This window comes from Lucilia cuprina, chromosome 2, assembly GCF_022045245.1.
Source record: "Lucilia cuprina isolate Lc7/37 chromosome 2, ASM2204524v1, whole genome shotgun sequence".
Lineage (NCBI taxonomy): Eukaryota > Metazoa > Arthropoda > Insecta > Diptera > Calliphoridae > Lucilia > Lucilia cuprina.
In genome coordinates this window covers 20,959,676-20,985,634 of record NC_060950.1, presented here as the reverse complement: position 1 = coordinate 20,985,634, position 25,959 = coordinate 20,959,676, and the positions used below count along the sequence as shown (strand labels likewise).

Here is a 25,959-nt window from a genome sequence, read left to right as displayed (position 1 = left end):
AGAAAAGAACGTCATTGCTAAAAGGACACCAGCATGCATAAATATTGCACAATTGTTATTTCTTTAGTTATGTTTTATAAATGGTAAATACAGATATTTATATTAAAGAATAAATGTTTGAAAAATGTTTGAAAAGATAATTAAGAATCATAATTGGTGTTAATTATTCAAAGCGAAAATATTTTTATTACACTCATTATAAAAAATGTAATAATAGTAGAAATTAGTTTTTTACTATAACTGTACTTAAGGATATAACATAACGATTGTATATAACGACTTATTGTAGAAGTTTATTAAAACTTCAATTAAAAACAGTGGTCTCCGGTAGATGAGTGATTAGTGTTCTAGTCTGGTAGACCGGAGACCTGAGGCACTGGTCAAGAAGCTCACAACTGGAAGTATTCCTTCGGACTTAATGTATATACATCCTTCTTTAAAACTAACTAATTTAAGTTAATTACATATTTCTTTAACACTTAATTTCAGTCAAAATTAACTTTCTGTTGAAGTTGGATTTAGTTGATTAGTTCGATCGTTTCAGAAATAGGATCTCAGAATATATTTAAAGCAAACTTTTTCCCGATATCAAAATTTATGAGTTATTTACGATTTGGTGATTTTTACAAGAGGGTTTTATATATCATCAGCTATTTACAATTAAGAATTTTTGGAAGAGGAAGCTATGACCAATAAGGCACCGATCCGAAAAAAATTTCGCTGAATAATTTGTGTGATTGAAATCCCGAAGGAATCCTCTTGTATGCCGAGACTAAAAACTGTTGGTGTCAAATGTATTCTTTCCTTGGAATCGGTTATCCACGTTCCATCTTTTCGAAATTTCATATGGAATAGACGTAGGATTTCATATGGAATAGACGTAAGAAGGATGCGCTCCTAGAGTGAGTATGTCAGTATTTCTTAATTTTTCCTCCGTGTTAAGGTATGTCTAGAGTTTACTCTATTTATACCAGACTGACCACAATGTATTCTCTATGAATAAGTACATGTCTTTAGCTTATTTCAAGGATTCGTATTTCGGTCTACCGATTACATCTCTAGGTGTTTTTTGCATTTTTGAAGTTTCGCAACAATGGCCTTCACACGATCACACAAGTAATATAATCTGACAAAAAATTGTTTAGAAAAGTACGAATAGGATCGTCTAAAGGCAATATTTGATGAAACTATCTCACATTAAAAGAGAAAATACAGAAGGCAGTCATATGGCTTTGACAAGTTGCATTAGATCAGTGATGTATTTTTATGTACACTTACAAAAAAAGTGAAACAGCTGTTTTCATCTTACATTGTTATTGTTTTATACCACTCGGATAAACACAAAAAATATAAATTATACGACTTTTATTATCCTTTTTTTTTTGTTATACGGATGGAATTTCATTTTTAAACCGGCTTCACAGGAAAAACGAGTAGTACGATATGTCAAAATTTTGTGTAGAAGCGTACGGATGGGATCGTCTAAACGCAATATGTAATGAAACCATCATACATTATGAGAAAATACGGTTGGAAAATTTGACATTCGTTTGACTCTCTTCATTTTTTTTTTTTATGTTTCAAAAAACAAGCAAGTCGCATTAGATCAGGGATGTAGTTTTATGTAAATGTAAACAAAAAAATGAAACAGCTGTTTCCATCTTATTTTGTTATTGTTTTATATCAATCGTGTAAACAATAATATTTTTCATTAAAATTTATATTCGTGCATGTATATTCTTGTGTAACGAAGTCCGCTCACTTTCTTATTTCTATTATAAAAGTCTTATATCCTCGAATATTAAAACTATTCATCGATTTTTTTTAATTTTTGTTAGATCATCTGTCATGCTTCTTTATATACAAATTTAATCTGGCAACTTTAATGTTGTGGTTTGTGTATTTGCTATTGTTTCGGGTGGATCGTAAATACTTTCGTTCAAATATGGCTATTGTGAATGATTTACCTGCATATTCACTTAGTGAAGTTATGAACCATTGGAAAAACTTCGAACATTGCTTTTGATGTGGATGATGTAGAATGTGTTAACACTCCCCGAAATATCTACAAAACTAATCTTATTAGCGAACTTTTCATTCATTACAGTTTTCGTTTTTAAACAATTATAGTACAGTTGTTGATTAAACAGATTTACCCCCGTATTCATAAAGATATTTACCGCTTAATAAACTTTATTAAACACTAGCATACCCTGGGTGCTTCGCTACCCTAACTATGTTTAATATCGTAAAAATATCAAAAAGTACCATCGGAAAAACGAAAAAGTACAAAGATCTCTTTCAATAAATTCTGATTTAATAAGGACTGTGTGTTCCGGTTAACCATTTTAAAGAATCCATTTTAATAATAGAAAAGTACCAAATAGTTTCCACTTCCAGAATATTATTCAGTCAAGACCATGTATGTTAAAATAATGTTCCTAGGTTGAATATTTTAGAAAATTAAAAAAACTACAATTTATGAGATAAAAAGTACTAAAAAGTTATCTCTTAAAGGATCTTATTCAATGAGGACCGTGTATGTTTAATAATCATGTGTTTTCAGTTCATATTAAAGAACATACATAGAGTATCATTTGAAGGAAGAAAAAGTACCAAAAGTGACATAAAGTTTACCTAAGTGGAAAGTACTAATAAAAAGAATACAATGTTTCCTCTTTTCGCTTAGAAGTTTTTCGAGAATTAAGTTTACAAAATGTTCCGTATTTAAATCTACATATATATCACAGATAAAACTCAAACGATTCAAATCTGCATTCATTTATTCCAGAAAAATTGTGCTTTAAAAAAGGTACCAAACAATTTACTCGAATTTGGTCCTATATAGGCCTTAGTACTCGAATTCCAAAATAATATACCAAAAGCTTATTTTGTGTGAGTAAATAAACTACTTTTTGAAATTTTATAAAAGTTGGCTCAATGAGTTTGAATAAAATTAAATTTCCCGTTTTTCCCCTTTTTGGCACTTTTTTTACCCAGTGAAATAGCAAAAAATTTATTACAATAAATATTACAGAGTTAGTCCGCAATTTAATATGAATAATTCAATAAACCGAAAAAGTTTTCTTAATGTGCTAAAAAAAGTACCATAAATACAGTTTTGTCCCTTTTACACCCAAAAAGGACTGAATTTTAAAAAAGTACGAAACAGGTGTCTCATAATTTTATCTAAAATATTTAGAAAAATTTGATTATGTTAATTAGTTTAAAAGTTATAAAAGGCTGAAAAAGGTACCAAAATCACCTTTGTTACACATTTTTACCCCTTAAAAGTACAAATTTCAAAAAAGTACCAGAAACCCATCTGCTCATTTTAAGAGTAGATACAGGTGCATTTAAAATTTTTCTTGTATCACTAATATTATGTAAGATATTTAAGAAAACTTGTTTTATCCGTTTTTTTTTTTCCTTTTTACCCGTAAATGTACAAATTTTTAAAAATCCCTCCTTAGTGGATCTACATAACTGTCAAAATTTCATGATTCTAGGTTCAGCCGTTTGGTCTGTGCGATGATGAATCAGTAAGTCAGTAACGCTACTCTTTTATATATATATATATAGATTAGTAAGTATTTGTATAGTTCTTAGTTTTGTTCAAATCGATTACAATGCGAGATACAGACACCTTTTCACTTATTCACTTTACATACAACCTCTCACCTATTAATCGATTTCATCGGTAAAGTTTTGTTTTCTTACTTCCAGTGATTTTTTTCCTGTAATACATTTATTTTACATCGTCATTGTTTACTAAACAGTTCAATGTTCCCACAGATTGTAAATGAGTCAATAGTGTCGGTGACTGTTTTTTTATTACTGTCCTTTATTGGTTTGCATTTTTTCACCTGATTGAAAAATTCAAGAAAAAAACGACATCCTTTTGCTTTGTTACAGTTACACTACAGGGATATCTATAATTAAAGACCCCATCAATTGGTAAAGTTTAATGAATTTCCATCAAACGTTATCATCCATGATTCAATTAATTACTCGTTTTTGTGCGCCTTCCATTATACACCTGTTTGGAAGTGTATCCATCTATAGAAAGAAGTGTCAGTGACCGATACAAATTGAATTGACCCAGTGGCTGATATTGAATGTATGGTGAAAGAGAGTAAATAACAAACAAACGTTTACATTTTCGTAACTGTCAAAAAAAAAGGATTTTGTCATTTAAAGGGTATTTAAGAGGAAGAAAATAAATCACACATGTTTTAATTGCAGATTGAAATTTGTTTTAAAATTAAAGTGTTAAATATTGAAAAGTACATCTCAAATTGATTGCCAGTTCCCCGATCATCATTCGAAATTATTATCAAATTATTAGTTTCTGGGGCCAATCTTAAGGTGAAGGATTAGGCATTAAATTTAAAATTAATCCTCGAAAGTTGTTTTTGAATACTCAATCAGCTAATTTTGTTTGCTAGTTTAAGCGCCCAATGGAGGTGACTTAAACTTGAGCAAGAAATGCAAAAGAGTAAACAGTTATTAAGAAAACATTTCATAACGATTCTATAACACTAAAGAGCACTTCATACAATCACACTTTACGTACGTAAAGTCTAATGAAAAAGTAAATGAAATTTTTAGTGTTTACACGTTTGGTATAAAACAATAACAAAGTAAGATGGAAACAGCTGTTTCACTTTTTTTGTATGTGTTTACATAAAAATGCATCCCTGATCTAATGTGACCTGCGAGTTTTTTTGAATCTTTTCAAAAAATTAAAATAGCCATACGACTGTAAAATTTTCCATCTGTATTCTCTCTCAATGTGTGATGGTTACATTACATATTGCGTTTAGACGATCCCATCCGTACTCTTCTACACAAAATTTTGACAGATCCTGTTAATTGTGTGATCGTGTAAAGCCGGCTTTAATACATGCCATCTGTAGCTGTTATTTTTTATCATGATAATAATTTGACGTTTTTGTACTTTAAGCAAATTTTTCTTTCTCAGCTTAAATTCAGATCCTAAATAATTTCAGAAATAACAATATCCAAAGTTTCAAAAATGTTTACTTTTTATTTATTTCCATATTTAATATAGACTTACATTAGTAGATTTTTTTGCAATAAATTTAATTTATTTCCTATCAATAGTTCTTAACTTTTAAAGGCGTTCTCTTAATAATTTTATCACGATTTAGTCCTATTTTTGAAGAATCCGACATTTCCGAATCATCGGTATTCATACTATTACTGTTGCTATTACATTTCGATAGCAATTTACGTCGCTTCAAACGTTTACCTTTTTTACGTTTTTGTGATTTTGTTCGATTACTTATCGACAAACGACCAATAAGTTCAACCAATTCAGTGCGATATTTTTCCAATGAACACAACTGCTTATCTATTGAGACCTCATCCATTTCGTCGTCGGTCAGATAATCGGTATCTGGTTCTAAGTATGAGCACTGTTGCAGTTGTATGGTACGCAATTGATTTGTTCTAATCAATTCCTCGGTAAGGGCCAATTTAGCTGAGGCCCATTTGTAGATTTGACGTTTTTTACATGGCATATATTGTTTATAGGAGAATATGTGGAAATTTAAACTTTCTCCCGCCTCCTGTGCTACTTCTATGCTCGTTGTACTGTTGGACAAAGAAAGACGATCTGCAAATTCGGCGACTTCTGTGGAATCTACGCGTACATTTTCATCATGATTATCATCGAATGTATGTGAACCTTTGTCTATATAATTGCCCATTTGCAAACTTATTTCTAATTTTATTTCAATTTATTAGATCTTTACAGCTTGGCTGTTAAAGTGAAAATAAAAGAAATGCTAGAAAATTTGTCAATTATATACAAAAAGGATATCTGTCAATAGTCTTTAAAAATAGTTATTGTAAAAATCTTCTAACGCCATCATAAAATTACAATATTAAGACGCTTAATTACCTGGTAAATTTATAATAGTTTTATTGTAGTGTGTTTATACCTGGGAATAACCAAAAATTTGGAAAAACCCAAGTCACATTTACATATGTATGTTGGCTTTTAAGCCATATGTAAGATGTTAAGTGAAAATCTTACAGATATGTAATTATGTACATGTGTTTGAATATCGAATTACAAAGAATTAAGTATGAAGTGATTAGGTTAATTTAAAGCTTCAATACAACAATGGAAAGAAAGAGCAGTTGCAATCTCCATTAATCTTATCTAAAAATTAACTTTTAGAACTTGATCATTCAAATTGAAGACGTTTAAACTCATCGAAACTCTTTTGATTGGTCAGTAATCGTTACGCCTAAAATTAAGAAATTTATTTTGTTTTTGATAGTGGCTTCGCAATTTATTTGCAGTTTGAAACGTCAATCTTATTTGCTTACATGTATTACTTACTTATGTATTCAACTTTACACGCACTCAATCTTCTTCTATATGTATATCAAAATGAATATTCGTTTGTTTGTATGTTAGAACGTTATAGACTACTAAACGGCTCTACTGATTTTCTTATATTTTTAATAGCGTATTTCTGTATTTCTGGAATAGGTAAAAGACTACTTTTTATTTTGATGTTTCAAGTAGGCGAGGAGCCATGGCCATTTTAAGAAAATATAAAATCCGTATATTTGAGATAATTTAACAGTTATAGCCCTCAAAATTTTGTCGGAGCCACTTTAGTGTCAATTAGATTATTTAGGATAAAAAGTGGGCGGTCTAGCATTAGAGGGCGCGGCGCCTCTCATATAAATTAAATACAATATTGAAAACTATTACAGTTAGAATCTTAAAATTTTGAACGATTAACTTTAACATCCATGTAAACATTTTGATCTTGGAAACTAATAGAACTGAATTTTGAGAATTTTGCACGATAACCTTTAATATTTACCTGAACATTTTTAAGGAAAAAGAGCGAACTTTCATCATGAATAAAATACAAAAATTCGTATATCTGAGAAACTATTAGAAATTTAAATTTTACTTGAAGAACTTTAACATAATCTAAACATTTTGAAGGAAAAAGGGTACTTGAAGCCCCCTCATGAATTAAATAAAAAAATTCTTATATCTAAAAAACTATTAGAACTAGAATATTCAAATTTTAAATGAAGAACCAACCATTACAATCATGTAAACATTTAGATAATATCGGGCACCACATACATGAATTAAATACACAATTTCGTATATCTTGGAAACTGTCAGATTATTCAAAATGTTCATAGATAGATAGATAGATAGATAGATAGATAGATAGATAGATAGATAGATAGATAGATAGATAGATAGATAGATAGATAGATATATAGATAGATAGATAGATAGATAGATAGATAGATAGATAGATAGATAGATAGATAGATAGATAGATAGATAGATAGATAGATAGAAAGATAGATAGATAGATAGATAGATAGATAGATAGATAGATAGATAGATAGATAGCTGGGTATAGCTAGTATTTTATAAAAGCCAAAAACCAGACACATGTATAATCTATTAAAGTATTAAGCTGCGCTAAATCCCAAACAAATATCGACAGATATATTATCTGAAAGTCCAATCTCTCGATAAGACTTTTTATTTTTCATTGAGCGATATACATATGCTGCATAAGATCTGAAGACAAATTCGGATTCAAAAAGAAAAATAGAAAAGTATTTATTGCTTTCTAGGTTAGAAGAATGTAAATTTGTAAATTTTCTATTGAAGAATGCATATAACAATAATTCAGATGGATAAAAGCACGATTTTACAACTCCTTTAGACCATATTTCTTTAGAAGAAGTTTAGAAGAGTTTTAGGCCAACATCGTATATGAAATTTATGTTATTTTCGATTTGTGTACTTAAGTTATCAACGATTACAACAAGTACAAAGATCTGGTTCTAGTACCGTTATATAGAATAAATTTTGATATGAACGTTTTATAAAAATGCAAAGTATAGTTTGAAACGGTGACGTGTATAATGTTACACACTAAATTTATTCATAGAATCCATGGACGTTATGACAATTCCGAAAGTGTCCTTGTAGTCAAAAAAGACTTATTGAGTGAAGCCAGTATTCAGAATTTAAAACCCCTGGGCCAGGCAGAAGGCACTTTATTAAATGAATACAAAACCCAACGTACATATACATTAGACACGATTCTTTTCTGGAAAAGAGTGTCGTTTTCCTATGTACTAAACAAATTTTTATATCCTACATCATTTTAGTGGAGAGGGTATATTGGGTTTGTTCCGATGTCTGTAACATTCAAAAATATTCGTCCTATACCCAGTTTAAAATATATCAATCGGCTTAGAATCGTTTTCTGAGTCGTTTAAGCCATGTCCGTCCGTCCGTCTGGCTGGCTGGCAGTCCATGTAAACCTATCGAAAAATCGGTCCATTATTTCGCCTAGTACCCTCCGTATAGGGCCTTTAGGCTCATATTTAAGTTAAATATTCTGTTATGTCAACAAAAGTCGGCAAAAGTTAGTTTTATAGAACTTTTAATGACATTACCGATTTTTGTAATGATCGGTCCATATTTGACAAACTCCCTTCAGAAAATGATACTTTTAAATTCTACATAAATAACTTTGAATTAGGCGTGAATTCCTCTACCAACATATATAAGGATAGGTCCATATTTTCCAACTTTTATAAGGATACTTTCTCCTACTTCCCTCTTGTAAAAAATCTATTTGTTTTTTTGTCAAAAACAAATCATATGCTTTTTTTAAAAATCTTCATTTTTATCATTGTCATAACTTACATGGACATTATAACACTTTTTTGTGTGTCATAATTTCCATGGACATCATGACACTTTTTTATTTATTTTAAAAAGGTGCCATATCCCTCCATGCAACCTTGTCATTATTTGTACACTTAAGAGAGAGAGAGAGATAATTCTGTGCTTAAATGAGATCCGATCTTAGCAAATTGTTAGTATCATTTAGAATTCAATTCTAAAATGTATAAGAAAATATTGTTAGGGCAACAATGAGTATTTATACTTAGTCAAGGAATTTAATTTATGAAAAAATCTCTTACCTATAACGTTAAGATATCTTTAAATATAACATTTCTAATCAGATGATATAACGAATTTGTGTTAATCCTAAAACTAGAAATCATACTTGTATACTTACTTACAACTTTATATTTTAGCATAAATTCCAATTTCCATAGAATTTCGAATGTCATAAAATATGTACAATTGTAAAAATCTGCTACTATGTTTAATAATAAATCTTACTTTAAACAAATCGCTCTTACTACATAGTGCATTATAAAAAAATATCCTGTGATTTGTTCAAAACTAAATGTGCACATCTCAGGTAATTTAAATTAATTCTAAGAAATAACAGGACTTTCCCACTAAAGGACAGTTATAAAAGGATAATAAGAACATTAAACTTTGTTTAAAATTAGAAAAACTACCTGCTTTGACACATGCACTTTGACACTTTACACTTTCTTAACGTATAAAAGGAACGTAGAAATTGCAATTGAGTAGCATTTTACGGTTAGTTTTCGTAACGTATAGACACGTAGTAAGATTTATTCTTTTGCTTTCTAAAGAAAAAAATGGAAGAAATGTATATTTTACGTAAAGATTCTGTTAACATTAAAGATCCTCATGGTTATGTCAATGCTTTTAGCCGTACTGAGGCCAATTATAAAAGTCCAACGAAGAGATCATTCTTAAGCGAGTGCATACGACAGATACATATAATGAATGGTAATGATATGCCCATGATTTCAATGCCTGTTGAGTATAACAAAGTGGTCATTTGGAGTAAATTGAATTATTTAATGAGACCTTCAAGAATTACACCTTATCAGGCAGCTGTGCAGAGAGTTAAACGTCGTCTATTCCGAGAACCCAAACTAAGACAACGTAAATGTCAAAATCCTAAATATAACGATTCTAATTTCACCGACAGTTGTCATTTTAAAGCTTCACGTCATGAGTTGGGCATTAAGAAAATACCACGCAATTATTTGGATCAAGCTAGGCGCTTTGTTGAAACTGGTTTACGTCAGAACCTTAAACGTAAGTACATGGATGATCATGATGAGGAGAGTGATATTGAGAGCAATCCATTACATTTCAATACCAACGAGGGTGTATTTCAAGTTTCTCAACAAGTCATTAGCAAAGTTTGTCGTTATCATGGCAATATGGCAAGACATCATCCACAGCGAGAACGTTCCGCTGAGGAACAATTTAAACGTGAACGTAATACCGAAGCCTGTCGTCTTAGTCGAAGAGCTAGAAAACTCGAAGAAGTTCTGGTCGATCAACAATATCGTCAACGTTTACATGCTAATAATAAAATATTAGAAGCATCTATACGTTCCATTTTATACATGAAGACCTTAATGGGTTTAATGGTTGGCCACACCGATGAACGTAATGTTTATGTTTAAATACGAAAAATTTAAATATAAAACATTATGAAAAACTTTGTGATTTACTAAAGTTGAAAAAAAAACTTTTCATTTTGTTTATATGTTTAAAAGCATATAGAACATTTATGAAATCGTATTTACATTTAAAATTGTGATCTGGACTCTCTATATAGGGTATTTAAATTGTATATATTTTGTAAATAAAAATTCATTATTAGTTTTAAACATTTATTTCTTTTTTTCTATAAAAAAATATATCAAATATATTTTTTTATTAGGAAAATTTTACAAAAATATTTTTTAAAAAATTTTATGTATTTTATGTAATAATAACTGTGTATGTATGTGTATGAATAATAGTATATAATTATTAATAATAAAAAAGTATATAAAAGTGGCTTTAGAAAAAATAAACTGTCTTTTTTTTGTAAATTCTTATTAAGAATTGGAAACCAAAGTTGATATCCCAGCAGTCGATAGATAGTAATATTAAAGTTTTAATCAGTTGCGATTTCCATCCTTGGGTTATAATTATTAATAAAAATGGAACATTATTTTTTTAATTGTAAAAGTAGTGTGTCAATATATAATTATCGATATACAAAATTAAAAAAAGATATATGATAAAAAATTAATTAATTAAAGGTTACATTCCTTCAATAAGTTTCATATGAACATCCATTAGGCACTGTAAAAGAAAGAAAATATAAATTTCAATAATTTACAATATATTTTAAACAAAAAAAATAATAATTTGCTTTTTTAGTTCGAAAAATATAATAAGGATTCTCATTTAAACGTTTAAATCCCAGGTAAACAGTGGAATTTTTCATTTTCGCAGTTTTAAGGGCACTTCACACGATCACACTTTACGTACGTAAAGTCTAATGAAAAAGTAAAACAAGTATGAATATATAGTCGGACATTGCCAACTATATGATACCCTACACCAGTCAGTATATTAAAAAAAGTAGATAATTTAAGAAAATAGAGCATTTAATTTGTTCTTTAACCGTATTGTGGAATATTTTGACAAAAAAAGGAGATTTTCTACAAGAGGGCTCCTAGGGGAGTAAGGGTAAATATGGGTCTATCCTTATAAATTTTGGTAGAGGAATTTACGTCTACCTCAAAGTTATTTATATAGATTTAGTTTTATTAGAAATTATAAGTGAATTTTGACCTTCAATACATTTTCTGTAAGAGAGTTTGTATGGGGGCTAGGGTCAAATGAGGCCCGATCACTATAAAAATTAGTAGTGTCACTTATCGTTCTATAAAACTAAGTTTTGCAGATTTTTGTTGTCATAAGAGAACATTTAACGTAATTATGACCCTAAAGGCTCGATTCGGGGGTACGGTTGTATGGGGGCTAGGACCGATTTCAACCATTTTCAACAGCGTTCGTCTTTGAACCAAGAAAAGGATATGTGCCAAATTTCATCAAATTATCTTGAAATTATCCTGTAGCGTGCGCACAAGGTTTACATGGACACACAGACGGACGGACATAGCTAAATCGACTCAAAAAGTGATCGATTGGTATACTTTATGGTGAGTCAAGAAGCAATATATTTGGGTTTTACAAACATCAGCACAAACGCATAATACCCACCCCACTATAGTGATGTAAAGTATAAAAAGAGAATAAAAGTCTCTTTTTATACTTTTTGTGTTTACGCGATAACAAAGTTTTTTTTTGGATTATTTGATTTGTTGGCCGAGCTCATAAGCAAAATGCCAGGGTGTCTCACGTTGGTTTAAAGGGAATCATCCAAGTCGACATATATCTTCATATAGGAAGCTGGATCCCTTTAAACACTTAAGTTAAATTTGAGTTGTGAATGGTACTCCACCAGTAAATTTCAAGAGTTTTAATGGTCTCTACCAGGGTTTAAACAGTTAAGTTTTAATGGTTTCCAACAGGGTATAAACGTTGAGTATTTTATGGTCTCCACCAATAAAACATAACCTCACTTGAGGTGATACGAAAGCAACCTCGTGCTTTGTAGACAACATGTAACTTTGAACAGTTATATGAAGTAATACACTACACCAGTGCGACCGAGATGCTCTTGCGATGACGCGAGAGTTGTTCCCCAACTCAGACCTGAATTACGACTGACAATAACAAAGTAAGATGGAAACAGCTGTTTCACTTTTTTCTATGTATTTACATAAAAATACAGCCAGCCCTGATCTAAAGCGACCTGCTTGTATTTTTTGAATCATTTCAAAAAATGAAGAGAGCCATACTACGGTCAAAATTTTCATTCGTATTCTTGCGTTTAAACGATCCCAACCGTTCTTTTCTACACAAACTACTTGTGTGATCTTGTAAAGGCTTTAGACTGACAAACTTGAGCAAACTCATTATGCATTTAATAAATCCGTTCACTATTGTTCACTTTTGAATTTATGGACTAGAATATTTATATTTTAAATATATTTTGTAAAATTTTTTGTTAAAATAAATAAATTTTTATTTTTGATTTCGTTTGACTTTGTTTTTAAATGTTCAAAGATATTGAACAGAATTTGAATAGGGATTTCATGAAACAAATCGAATAAACTTGTCCACTTGCACAAATAGGAAACTTAGGGCGGGTTTTTTAGACAAACATAATTTACATTCTTTGTTTAAACTTAGTTTAATATATGTTTTGTGTTTTTTCAGTAAGCAGTAACGTTACTTATTAACTTAGTTTAACTGAGTGATATTGACGAATTAAACTTGAGTTATAAGTGAAAAAACACACAATTAACAAAAACAATAAAAACAATGATTTCGTAGAAACAAAAACTTAATATTTTAAATAAATTGCAATTTTCTGATTTGTTTTGTTTTATTTATTATTGTTTTAAAGGTTTATTTAACATTTTTTCCAAAATTTTTCGTTTTTTTTCGTATTATTTGCAAAAACAGCTGTTTATTGTTTATGTTTTTAAGTGAAAAGTTGGCAATACAAAGTAAAATGAACTTAAATCCAGAACTAAAAAACACAATCATCGGTTAAAGTTCGACTAAATTTGTTCCGAGTTTTATCTAACAGTAAGTTAAGCCTAGTTTAACTGAGTAGTAAGAAGTTTAAATGAAAACCCTTAATAACTTTATAATCAAAAACTGGATTTTCTATTATAACCAGTTAACAATTAAAAACATTCCAAACAATCAATATTAAAAATTTTCCAAAATATTGTGCCAATGGTTTTTTTTTTAACAAATAACTATAAATAACTGTTAAATGTTTATAATTGTCTTTTTTACATTACATACTAACGAAACAAAATGTATATTTATTTGATGGTACATAACAACTTGTATTTATTCAGTTATTTTCTCCATATTCAGCTGTGTAGAGGTCTCTTTGAATGCCCTAAATTTTAATAAAATAAAATAATTTTATTTAACTTTTTTTTAATGAAATATTCTCAATTGCATTTGCAAAATTACACATGTATATACGAAGCAAATTTATGAATAGAAATGTTAAAGAATATTTATCTACAAAGAAGTTATAAAAACTATATACAGATAGCGGTTTAGCTTTCGGTTTTAGTATAAGTTCAAAGCATGACCGAAATTTTAAGACAATGGGTAAGTTTATATAATTGTACATTTCTAAAATATCTACTTATACAGAATATTGTACCCAAGGTCAAAGAATGCATTCATAAAAGGGAAATAACATAGCAAATATTAATTGCACACATAGGTCAATGAAATGAAGTTTTGAAAATATTTTTAAAACTATTTGAATTGATTTAGGGCGAGTTTATCTGATAAATATAATCTTCATTCTTTGGTAAAACCTGGTTTAATATATGTTTCGTGTTTTTCAGTTATCAGTAAAGTTATTTATTATCTTAGTTTAACTGAGTGTAACTGGCCAATGAAACTCAAGTTATAAGTTAGAAAACACAATTAACAGAAACAATAAAACAATGATTTCGAAAGAAAAAAACTTAATATTTTAAGTAAATTGCAATTTTTTGATTTGTTTTATTTTATTAATTATTGTTTTAAATGTTTATTTAACATTTTTTCAAAATTTTCCTTTTTACAAAAGTATTGTTTGCAAAAAACAGCTGTTCATTGTTTATCTTTTTGAGTGATAACTTGGCAATACTAACAAAGTTAACTAAGCTTAAATCTAAAACTGAAAAACACAATCATCGTTTAAAATCCGCCTAAATTTGTTCCGAGTTTAATCTAACAGCAAGTTAAGCCTAGTTTAACTAAGGAGTAAGAAACCCGCCCTTAATGTATTTTTAGGTGTTAAACACGAATTTGATATTGATTTCTCTTTATCACCCATAATTACGTTTAAGGGTTAATTTCGATTTGCTCCAATGCTCTAGTATGTCACATTTATTAAACACAAGTTCCGCTAAGCTGTGCCAGAATACTTAAGCCTTAGAAAAGAAAACAATTTTTTAAATTTTGTATGAAACCTACCGAGTTTTTGTTAGTGTTTTTCATACAAAATTTTAAAACCCGTGTTCAGTAAGAAGAATTTAAAATTTTGTATTAAAAACTCTAACAAAAACTGGGTAGTTTTCATACAAAATTTTAAAAATTGTTTTCTTTTCTAAATTAAGGCTTAAGTAGTAGTTTTCATTAAAAAAATTAAAACTGTTTTCCTGTCTTCTTTCTGAATTTAGACATGAATATTGCTTTACATTTTTCTTTCTGAATAAGGGCCTTAATGAAGTTCTCCCACTGCTATTTTCCAACTTAATGGAATCAAGTATTTATACTTTAAAAACAGGGAAAAAAAGTTCCAAAAGGGTGTAGCGGGAAATTTGTTTTTATTAAAACTCTTGAGGCAATTGAAGCAACACTAAGGACGGGTTTTTCAGATTCCTTGTTTAAACCTGGTTTAATCTAGGTTTTGAGTTGTTTTAGTGACCCATTACAGACTAAAGCTAAGAATGTGAATAATATAAACGATCACCAATCATCAGATTACTTAATATCATCCAAACTATTTATGGGATAGAACCAGGAAACATCAACAAAATTATGAAAAATGTACAAATAGGATAAGCTGCCGCAGAGACAGCCGAGTCAGCCGAGTCAATTATACGATAGAATGGATATATCTGTTTACACATACCAAAGCCAAATGAATAATAAAAAGAATGAATTATAAGAAAAACAATTAACTACATATTAAAAATTCCCAACACCAAAAACTCTTTTAAATAGGAGAAAAAGATAGAATAATAATACAAGATAGACCAGACCAAGTTTTACCAACAATATTAACGCCAATTAAATTATACTTACCTTAAAATATTTAACAGTCTTAACACGCAATTCTAAAGTGGCATCTTCATCACAAATCATCAGAGTATTAGGATGTTGTTGAAAAGCACTAACAGTCCACATATGATTGATACCCTCTTCGATGGCTTTATATAAAGCAAACGCCTTATGAGCACCCGTTATAAGGATCATAACTTCTTTTGAATCCATAACAGTACCCACGCCTACAGTCAATGCTTTATTAGGGACTTTACTTATATCATTATCGAAAAATCTAGCATTCGCTTCTAGAGTATCTTGAGCCAGTGTCTTGACACGTGTACGTGACACTAAAGAGGAACCGGGTTCATTGAAAGCAATATGACCATCTGGACCAATGCCGCCAATAAATAATTCTACACCTCCAGCTTCCTTAATCATGTCTTCGAATTTATTGCATTCGGCCACTAAATCACTGGCATTACCATCTAGTATATGGACATTGGCCGGATTGATGTTGATGTGCTTGAAAAAGTTTTGCCACATAAAGTAATGATAACTTTCGGGATGATCACGTGGTAAACCTAGGAGAGAGAAAGAGAGAGAGTGAAAGAATGAAATGAAACAAAAGTAATTGGGTGTAACTATCTAAAAATTTATTGCACTTACCCACATATTCATCCATATTAAAAGTTTTCACATATTCAAAGGATACTTTCCCTTCTTTATGGAATTGTATGAGATTTCTATACATACTTAAAGGCGTGCTACCAGTAGGTAAACCCAAAACAAAGTATCTAAAATAGAAAATTATGTTAAATGAAAACTGAATAGATTTTTAATTTATAATATGATATTTTTACCTGTCCGGCCCTGGCTTGTAGTCGTTTATTCTTTTCGTAACATATTTGGCAGCCCATAAGCCAACTGACTCGGATGTATCCAAAATAACTAATCTCATATTGATTTGCTGAAAATAAAAATTAATAAATAAATGAGATTTGATATGCACAATATAATACATCTTTCTATCTTTTTTAAAGTTGAAAAGGTGGCGCCCCATCTTTAAGACGAAATGTGTTAATAAAACTATAAGGGAAATATACCTATTATTGATCGAATACTGTAATAAGATTTCTGTACATAAAAACGATTATTTCCATTGAACTCATATTGTGGAAACGACACTGGGCAAACTCTCAACATGAGCAAAGTTTTAAGGGCTGTGCATAAATCCGGCGAAAACTTACTAGAGGTAAGATGGCAAATTATCATGGAAGGTAAAACCATACCCAGTAAACGGGATAACACATTTCCACAACAATTTGAACTTCGCTCCGAAATGAAGTGGATCTTACTCGTATTATTTACTCAGTGACAGAATAAACCGAAGGTTATTTCCCCAGGAAATACCTATCCGTCGAATTGTTATCACGCGATTATACATTGGTTAGAGTATTATTGCTTACTGTAGTATTGTCACTCCTAAAGAACTGATGAGTATAGAAAGAAACTATAGCTCGAAAAACATAATTTCTAACGTACTCGAAAAGTAATTTCTAACGAATTACTGTTGCGAGTAATTTCGTTAGAAAACTAATAACATTTTAAAGGCGGATTTTTTACTACTTAGGGCGAGTTTCTTACTCCTTAGTTAATCTAGGCTTAACTTGCTGTTAGATTAAACTCGGAACAAATTTAGGCGGACTTTAACCGATGATTGTGTTTTTCAGTTTTAGATTCAAGCTCAGTTAACTTTGTTAGTATTGCCAAGTTATCACTCAAAAACATAAACAATGAACAGCTGTTTTTTGCAAACAATACTTTTGTAAAAAGGAAAATTTTGAAAAAATGTTAAATAAACATTTAAAACAATAATTAATAAAGCAAAACAAATAAAAAAAATTGCAATTTACTTAAAATATTAAGTTTTTGTTCTTCCGAAATCATTGTTTTATTGTTTTTGTTAATTGTGTTTTCTCACTTATAACTTGAGTTTAATTAGCCAGTTACACTCAGTTAAACTAAGATAATAAATAACTTTACTGATAACTGAAAAGCACGAAACATATATTAAACCAGGTTTAACCAAAGAATGAAGATTATCTTCACCAGAAAAATTCGCCCTTACTCAGTTTAACTAGGCTTAACTTGCTGTTAGATTAAACTCGGAACAAATTTAGGCGGACTTTAACCGATAATTGTGTTTTTCAGTTATGGACCTAGGATCAGTTAACTTTGTTAGTATTGCCAACTTTTCAGTCAAAAACATATCACTCTTGTAAAATTTTAGAAAAAATATAAATTAAAATTTTAAATAATAATATCGATAAAAGAAATTAGAAAATTACTATTAAACTTAGATAATAAATAACTTTGAAAAACACAAAACATATATTAAACCAGTTTTAAACAATGAATGAAGATTATCTTTATCAGAAAATCCACCCTCGACTAAGAATAATTTTCTGAGTCGATTTACTTAGTTGTTTTGTATGGCAAAACTGCAAAGTCTAATCTTGTACTCAAAAACATCAAAGGGGATTAACATCAATTATTTTTAGATTAACTGATCTGATTATTAATTGGCATTTGATTGCTAACTCAAAAACCCGCTCTAAGAAAATTAAGTTTAAAATTGTTTTTCGGTGTGTCCCACTGTAAAATAGTTAATTATAAAAAATTAAATACAAAAAATGTAATTTACTGAACCTACATTATTAAACGTATTAGATAAAACTATGTGGTTTAGTATTTTTAATGTCAAATTAAATTTTATAACATTATTTCAATAATTATAATTTTGTGGTTTCAATAAAATAAGTCAGTTAGGTCAGTGTGTTTAAAAAATTATATTTTTATGTACACTTTACCGATGGACTTTTGTTTAAATTTAAATCTATTAATATTTTCAAATATATTGACATTTTAGGGCCAAACTTTAGGTGAAGTATTAGGGATTAAATTATAATTAATCTCCGAAACGTTTTTTTGAATACTCAATCATCTAATTTTGTTTGCTGGTATAAGCGCCCAATTGAGGTTTTAACTTGAGCAAGAAACGCAAAAGTGTAAACAGCTGATACAAGAAAAAATAATACAATTTTTATTAAAATAAACATTAAAATGTTTGATTTATCGATTAGTATATATGATGGGGACTTCACAATATATTTTTTTCATTAATTTTCATATTACATTTGCAATTGCCTTGTTCTTTTTTTATAAAACATGCATTGTTTTGATAACAAACAGTGACGTTTTCTGTTGTTTTGTATGGCAACACTGCGAACTTGAATCTTGTACTCAAAAACATCAAAAGGGATTAACATTAGAATTAATTTATTTTTCGATTAACTAATCTAATTATTAATTGGATTTGATTGTCAACTCAAAAACCCGCTCTTACAATACAAATTTGTATTTTGCATTACATATTAACAATATAATGATAGGAAAAACAATTAATGGATGGCAACAATGCCTTAGTATGAAAACCTCTTTAAATTGAAAAAAAAGAGTGAATCGTATCAATTGAAATTAAAGAGAAAATTAGCACTGCAATTTATATGAATCTCTTAAATGTCGTCGTAAATATTTTAAAAGATAAAAAAGTTGAAACTGAAAAAGACTCACACTCAGTAGCAGCAAACAAACAGTATGTACAAATTAGTTGTAACAATATATTGACATTGAAAAAATGTTTGAACTTGAATAATGACACAATGTTAGCAATTAAAATTCACAAAAAGTTTTAATTGAAAATTAATAATAAACAAAATTAACTTAATGAATTGAAACTAAAGATTAAAATGTAGTAAACTTACCTTAAATTTAATTTATTGGAGGTAGATAAGTGATGGTGGATGACGGAATTAAAGTGAAATTAGTTTTGGTTGTCAGACAGACAGTCAAATCAGTGAAAAGTAGAATAACTTTTTTTTATTCTGTTAAATAAATATTTATAAATTTTATTATTTTTATTCGAATTTTTTAGTTCTTTATGAGTTTTTTTTATTAACAAATTCAAATTCCTATAAAATGGTTAAAAAAAAGATCCACTTGTACTTGATAACAAAAAGTACGAGTTAAGTAAATAATTATTAAACAACAACAACTACAACAACAATTGAAATAATATACTCTACAACACAAAACAAAAATAAAGAATTTTGTGTCAATGAACTAAATATCGAGAAACCAACCACGAACAACAGCAAAAACAACAAATGCACACAATTTAAATACAAAATAATACAAATTCAATTCAACTTCGAACACTTCACTTCTGCGATTGCTTCCACTCACTACAAATATAAAAATTATTCTGAGTCTGCTTTTTTTAAATCCTTTGCATTTTATTTTATTTATTACTAAACGACTTTGTGATTGTTGTAGGGTTGCCATAAGCTAGTTTATTTCATACATATATTTCCCCCCACTGTGGGAAAATAATATTCACCATCAATATAGCATATCGCAATATTGGTCGTATACATAAACTAAGTTCTCGTCAGATTCTTTTGAAAGTACTTATGATGTTGCTTATACTGAAGGGGGATCCTCCATTTTTATACCCTATACCACTTTAGTGGGGAGGGTATATTAGGTTTGTGCTAATGTTTGTAATGCACAATAATATTGGTCTATTCTATATATCCTATTGCCCCAGGGACGAAGCCTTTTGAAAATGGTTAAGATCGGTCCATTATTTCACCCGGTCCCCATACAACTGAACCCCCGAATAGAGTTGTACTCAAACTACAGGTCACAATTTTGAAGAAAATTCAATAAAATTAGGCACATGATCTTCTGTGGTACCGTAGATGAAGCCTATTGAAAATAATTACCATCGGTCCATTATTTCACCTAGGCCCCATACAACTGAACCCGCCAAATAGGGCTTTTAAGTTCATAATTATGTTTAATATAATCGTATCTAGAAAAAAAGCTGCAAAACCAAGTTCTATACTAGCCTTGATGATCCTCATGAACTTTATAATTACTGGGTCTCATTTCACCCTAGCCCCTATAAAAAGTCCCCATCAAAATTTTACTTAAATATTCACAGTTTTCTTAAACAATAAATGGCTTAAGTATATCTGAGGCAAGGTACAACTCAACTTAAATGCTTTGTTATGAAAACTAAATCACATTTTATTTGTAAACAGGTGTAGGGTATTTTATGGTGTAGGGTATTATATATTGTAAATGTCAAAAGTGACACCTTTGTATACTTTCCCACGTATTCATAAAAATAATAATCGTTTATTTAAGGTTTATTACGCACATTTTCCATATGAAATTCCTACAAAAAAACATCAATAACTTTATTGAGCATTTATGAATATGGGAGTCTATGTCCTCAGTTTGGGATTTTAATATTTTTATTATGGCAACCGTTTGTTTTTGTTAATAATATGTATTTAAGAGAACACTGAGATAATGAATTGTGTATTAATCAGGCATGTATTTGTAAAATTTATGATAAAATTAGTCTTTTACTGACAATATTGAAACTAATCACGTTTCAGGGGAATGAATTAATATTGATTTAGAACTTTAATTGTTTACAATGATTCTAAAAATAGATTTCAAACAATTCATATTAAAAAAATCGAAAATTTTACTATCCTCGAAAAAAATTAGTTTTATAAATAAATATCGAAAAGTCGAAATATTTTTATATTGAAAAAGCATATTTTTCAAACAACCAAAAAGTCAAAACAAAACATATTAGAATTGAATTTTATCCTAATAACTACCGGTCTACACTATAAAACTTTTTCATTTTCACTCCCGTAGTCGGAAACTTGTTTTGTTAGACCTGGTTCACACTGGAAACTTCTGTTGAGAAACTTTTGATTTTGTGTGTGAAAGAAAGTGATGTTTGATATTTCTTTTTCTTTCACTCAAACGCAAAAATCAAAAGTTTCCCAGTGTGAACCAGGTCTTATTCTTCAACAACAAATCAATGCAATTAATACGTAGTTTCTAAGACATGGTTCACACTGGGAAACTTTTGATTTTTGCGTTTGAGTGAAATAAAAAGAAATATCAACCATCTCTTTCTTTCACACACAAAATCAAAAGTTTCTCAACAGAAGTTTCCCAGTGTGAAAAACTTTTGATTTTGTGTGTGAGAGAAAGAGATGGTTAATATTTCTTTCTCTTTCTCTCACACACAAAATCAAAAGTTTCCCAAAAAAGTTTCCTAATGTGAACCAGGTCTAAAACAAAAGTTTCTATGTATGGACATTAGGGAAATTTAAAAAGATAATTAATAGTTAAGCAATGATAGTACTTTATATATAAACTGTGACTAAGTATTGGTCGATCCGCATGATATCAATTTACATGGGTCTAACAATGAACACCAGTTTCTCGGATCATTTTGGTGAAAAATTTCTATACAAAATTTGATTTATAAACCGTTTATAAAATAAAAAATATTTTCTGAATAAGGTCTTAAATATAGTAAACTTTAAAGCATTTGCCGCGGAAACTTTAAATTCATTGGTCGTACTGTTTAAATTTGAAAATAAATACCATTCGCATAATTAAAAAATAAAATATTCCCAACTCTGGCAAGCTAAAAACAAAAAGAGCGGCTATTTGAATTTAAGAGTAAACAGAAAACATTTAATGAGTAAAAGTAATTTTAACCTCTTATTACTACTAATGGGGAGGTCAGTTTTGAGGGTATATTTAAATTATTTGATTATTATTGTTAATAATTGGAAAAAACACTTTATATTTTGAAAAGATTATTCTAGTATAAAAATGTTTTATTTGATTTTTAACACGCATTGATAACGATAAGAAGTGTGTTCTACTTTTTTATTTTTTTTTTTTCAAATGCATCCATATAAAATTTAACAGACATAGACACATTGATGCATGTGTAAGAGTTTATTAAGGAAAGTTTAAACGTCTTAAAAAAAATTCAAGAATTTCGAATGCAATATTTCTGGTTTTTTGATTACGGAATTAATGTTTATTTTAGTTGAATGAACCTTTGTGCCGGCAAAAAAGAAAAAAAAAAGAACAATTGTAAAAACAAGAAAAATAATATCCGAAGATGTCTTGTGTGTAATGGAAAAAGTTATTTCTGGTTTTTGGCGTACTTCTTCGACAATGAGATACATACATATGCAATTATTTCAAATCTATTGAATTGACATTTGTGACGTATTGATTTTAATTATGACAAGAGTTATAATCTAAATCCAATTATCATTGTAAGCTGTCAATCCAAGAGATATCGAAACGACCTATAGAATTCTATAGAAAAGCCTTCACCAAATTCCAATATTAGTTTTTTTCTGGTACTCAACCAAGTATCAAAGTAAAATATGGATTATAAATCCGAATGCATATGGTTAATTGACGTATTGATTTTAATTATAACAGAGTTTAATATAAATCCAATTACCCCTGTAAGCTGAAAGTCCAACCAATATTGAAACGATGTATAGCTTTGTATAGAAAGGTCTTCACCAAAATCCAATATGAGTTTTTCTTGGTACTCAAACATATATCAAAGTAAAAGATGGATTATAAATCCGAACTCGAAAAGCGTAACATGGTACCGACGCATCAAAAATTATGTCCTGGTAAACCTTAAGAGATAATGGCAATGACACTCGACGATCTTCCGCTACCCAAAGCCAAATTATGAATGAAGGCCTTATGTATGGAAATAGTTTATCCTCAAGTAAATTTGAATTGAAAAGTGAGAATTTTTCCTTTTTTCAATTTGACTTCATTATATGCAACTAAAAAAATACAGCTTGAAGAACTGTTATTTTCATTCACAAAAGGGTTTGTGTTCGCTAAGAATTACTGAAAACGAACAATGTTGGAAGACCCATAAGTATACAATTATTACCCTATAGGATTGACCCGAAATTTTCCAACGAAGCAACATCTTACAGCATTGTATCCTGTTAAATAAATACTGGACCATGGACCATCTGCACAAATGTTAAGGGCTTAACCATCATCGGCATTGGTCGGGGACTGTTGTCGTAATCCAACATTACGACTCATTATAATGCTCACGTACATTTTTCCAGATTTTTTAAATACATATTAGCAGTCCGCTATGCTCAACAAATTAACAAGATGAATGTGAATTATCTATGTGGTCTTCGTTGAATTAAGAGTCATGGATTATCTTCGAGAAATGAACAATTTAGTCACCACCAGCGAAGTTTTTAGTAGAATTCTTCACTATCCAGATTAGGGAGCGACCTACTAGACGGAATCCAAATACTATTAATTACCCAACAATTTTGGGGGTCATCTATGGCGGCCTATTTCCATCCACAGCTCATATCACTGTAATTACGCACAGACAAAACAATGCAAAAAATCCATGATATTTTTAATATATGGCTTGGGAAATTATCAAAAACTCTGGTGTTGGTCCTTTGATATAAATGTTTTATACCTATTTGGATAGATAATTTTCTTAGGGCGAGTTTTTCTGATAAAGATAATCTTCATTCTTGGTTAAACCCGGTTTAATATGTGTTTCGTGTTTTTCAGTTATCAGTAAAGATACTTATTATCTTAGTTTAACTGAGTGTAATTGGCCAATTAAACTTCAGTTATAAGTGAAAACACACAATTAACAAGAACAATAAAACAATGATTTCGAAAGAAAAAAGCTTAATATTTTAAGTAAATTGCAGTTTTCTGATTTGTTTTGTTTTATTATTGTTTTAAATGTTTTTTTTTAAATTATTCCAAAATTTTTCATTTTACAAAAGTATTGTTTGCAAAAAAACAGCTGTTCATTGTTTAAGTTTTTGAGTGGAAAGCTGACAATACTAACGAAGTTAACTGAACTTAAATCTATAACTGAAAAACACAATTATCGGTTAAAGTCTGCCTAAATTTGTTTAACCTAACAGTAAGTTAAGCCTAGTTTAACTGAGTAGTAAGTAGTAGTAACTAACTGGACGTAACCTGAAATCACCACCGAAGCTTTTACTATCGAAGCATTCTTCACTATCCAGATTAAGAAGTGTCCTACTAGACGGAATCCAAATACTGACTATTAATTACTCAAAAATTTTGGGGGTCATCTATGGCAGCCTATTCACATCCACAGCTCATATCACTGTAATAACGCACAGACAAAACAATGCAAAAAATCTATGATATTTTTAATATTTGGCTTGGGAAATTATCAAAAACTTTGGTGTTGGTCCTTTGATAAAAATGTTTTATACCTATTCGGATAGAAAATTTCTAAAGATCTGTCGAAATGTTAAGAAAATAAAATGTTAATGTATTTAATAGACCGAACCTTTTAGTTTATAAACAACTTATTCCACCACATCCAGCTCAAAATTATTTTTGGGGACCAGTCTAATGGACATACATTTGTGTGTATGTATGTATGTATGTATGTATGTATGTATGTACTACATACATAATTATGTATTAATTTACATAAAAACATTTATGTTTATAAACATATACATATGTATGTTTGTATTGTATGTTCATAAATATATGAAGTACTTGTGCGAGAGTAAATTTTATTAATTAAAAACAATACTGTTTGTACAGTGTTTTAACTTTGAAAGAAATTTCCGTTATTTACTTGAAAGCACGACTGGATTTTTAAATTATTCCAAAAAATATATACTTATATGAATATTTTTTCTACAATTCAGAGAAAGTATAGTAATCGATTGAAGGCAATTGGAAATTACACAATAAAACTTTGAATAGGCATATTGTAAAAAGATTGTGCGTGGAATAGGTTTATATTTAAAAAGATGAAAACATTTTCTCTTTGTTTTAGAAAAAAATCTAAAATATTCGTTTTTCAGAATCAAACAAAAGTTTTTGTCTGATCATTAACTTTTATTCGATTTTGCGGAATAGGTGTATGTTATCAATACGATCTCTTGCGAATCGCATTCTTTTCTAGACTCATCAAACTCGAAATCTGTTAAATTAACATAAATTATAAAAATTAGAAAACTCCCTCTCTCTAGTGTATAATATAAACCTAGAGATAAGATCACAATAGAATTTATTATTTTTCGTTTAGTAAACCCAAAAATTAATGCAAAATTTATAACGTTTGATAAAAATGAGAAATGTATATGAGTGTGTGTGTTTTCACTCAATATTTAAACAAGTTCTTAAGTAAACAAACATTTATGATCTCAAAAAATATGACAATTACAAACACATTTTTATCCAACAAAAGTTTTAACTCATGTGAATTGTTTTTTCTTTTTTTCTTCTGTTACGTAATCAAGTTCTTTGACCTAAATATTTAAATTAAA

General features: G+C 29.2%; 3 protein-coding genes across 5 annotated transcripts; 1 reads left to right on the top strand and 2 right to left on the bottom strand.

Moving 5' to 3' along the window:
- Window positions 1-5,120: 5,120 nt before the first annotated feature.
- LOC111678363 lies at window positions 5,121-5,735 on the bottom strand. The gene has a single exon (XM_023439660.2). The coding sequence runs from the start codon at window positions 5,733-5,735 to the stop codon at window positions 5,121-5,123; it is 615 nt and encodes a 204-aa protein (XP_023295428.2).
- Window positions 5,736-9,514: 3,779 nt separating this feature from the next.
- On the top strand, window positions 9,515-10,540 carry LOC111678364. The gene has a single exon (XM_023439661.2). It carries the CDS (start codon window positions 9,565-9,567, stop codon window positions 10,408-10,410), a length of 846 nt encoding a protein of 281 aa, XP_023295429.2. The 5' UTR covers window positions 9,515-9,564; the 3' UTR covers window positions 10,411-10,540.
- A 287-nt stretch (window positions 10,541-10,827) lies between these two features.
- LOC111678385 (glucosamine-6-phosphate isomerase) lies at window positions 10,828-19,999 on the bottom strand. Of its 3 annotated transcripts, none has more exons than XR_006941598.1 (7): window positions 19,849-19,999; window positions 19,471-19,590; window positions 16,507-16,613; window positions 16,313-16,440; window positions 15,686-16,227; window positions 13,670-13,769; window positions 10,828-11,080 (listed from the first exon to the last, which is right to left on the bottom strand). XR_006941598.1 is itself a non-coding variant. In XM_046956385.1 (7 exons), the coding sequence occupies exons 3-6, from the start codon at window positions 16,602-16,604 to the stop codon at window positions 13,722-13,724; spliced, it is 816 nt and encodes a 271-aa protein (XP_046812341.1). In that variant the 5' UTR covers window positions 16,605-16,613; window positions 19,471-19,590; window positions 19,849-19,999; the 3' UTR covers window positions 10,828-11,080; window positions 13,674-13,721. The 3 variants fall into 3 exon arrangements, 2 of the variants coding, with proteins under 2 accessions (XP_046812341.1, XP_023295498.1); XM_046956385.1 differs by having other exon boundaries at window positions 13,674-13,769; XM_023439730.2 differs by lacking the exon at window positions 13,670-13,769.
- Window positions 20,000-25,959: the final 5,960 nt, after the last annotated feature.

Excerpts from the sequence above, each read along its gene's own strand:
- LOC111678363 (XM_023439660.2), bottom strand. The coding sequence starts at position 5,735 with ATGGGCAATTATATAGACAAAGGTTCACATACATTCGATGATAATCAT.
- LOC111678364 (XM_023439661.2), top strand. The coding sequence starts at position 9,565 with ATGGAAGAAATGTATATTTTACGTAAAGATTCTGTTAACATTAAAGAT.
- LOC111678385 (XM_046956385.1), bottom strand. The coding sequence starts at position 16,604 with ATGAGATTAGTTATTTTGGATACATCCGAGTCAGTTGGCTTATGGGCT. Across the intron at positions 16,228-16,312 it reads TAATATGGATGAATATGTGG|GTTTACCACGTGATCATCCC; the intron begins GTAAGTGCAATA and ends TCTCTCTCCTAG. Across the intron at positions 13,770-15,685 it reads AGACTGTTAAATATTTTAAG|GGCATTCAAAGAGACCTCTA; the intron begins GTAAGTATAATT and ends ATTAAAATTTAG.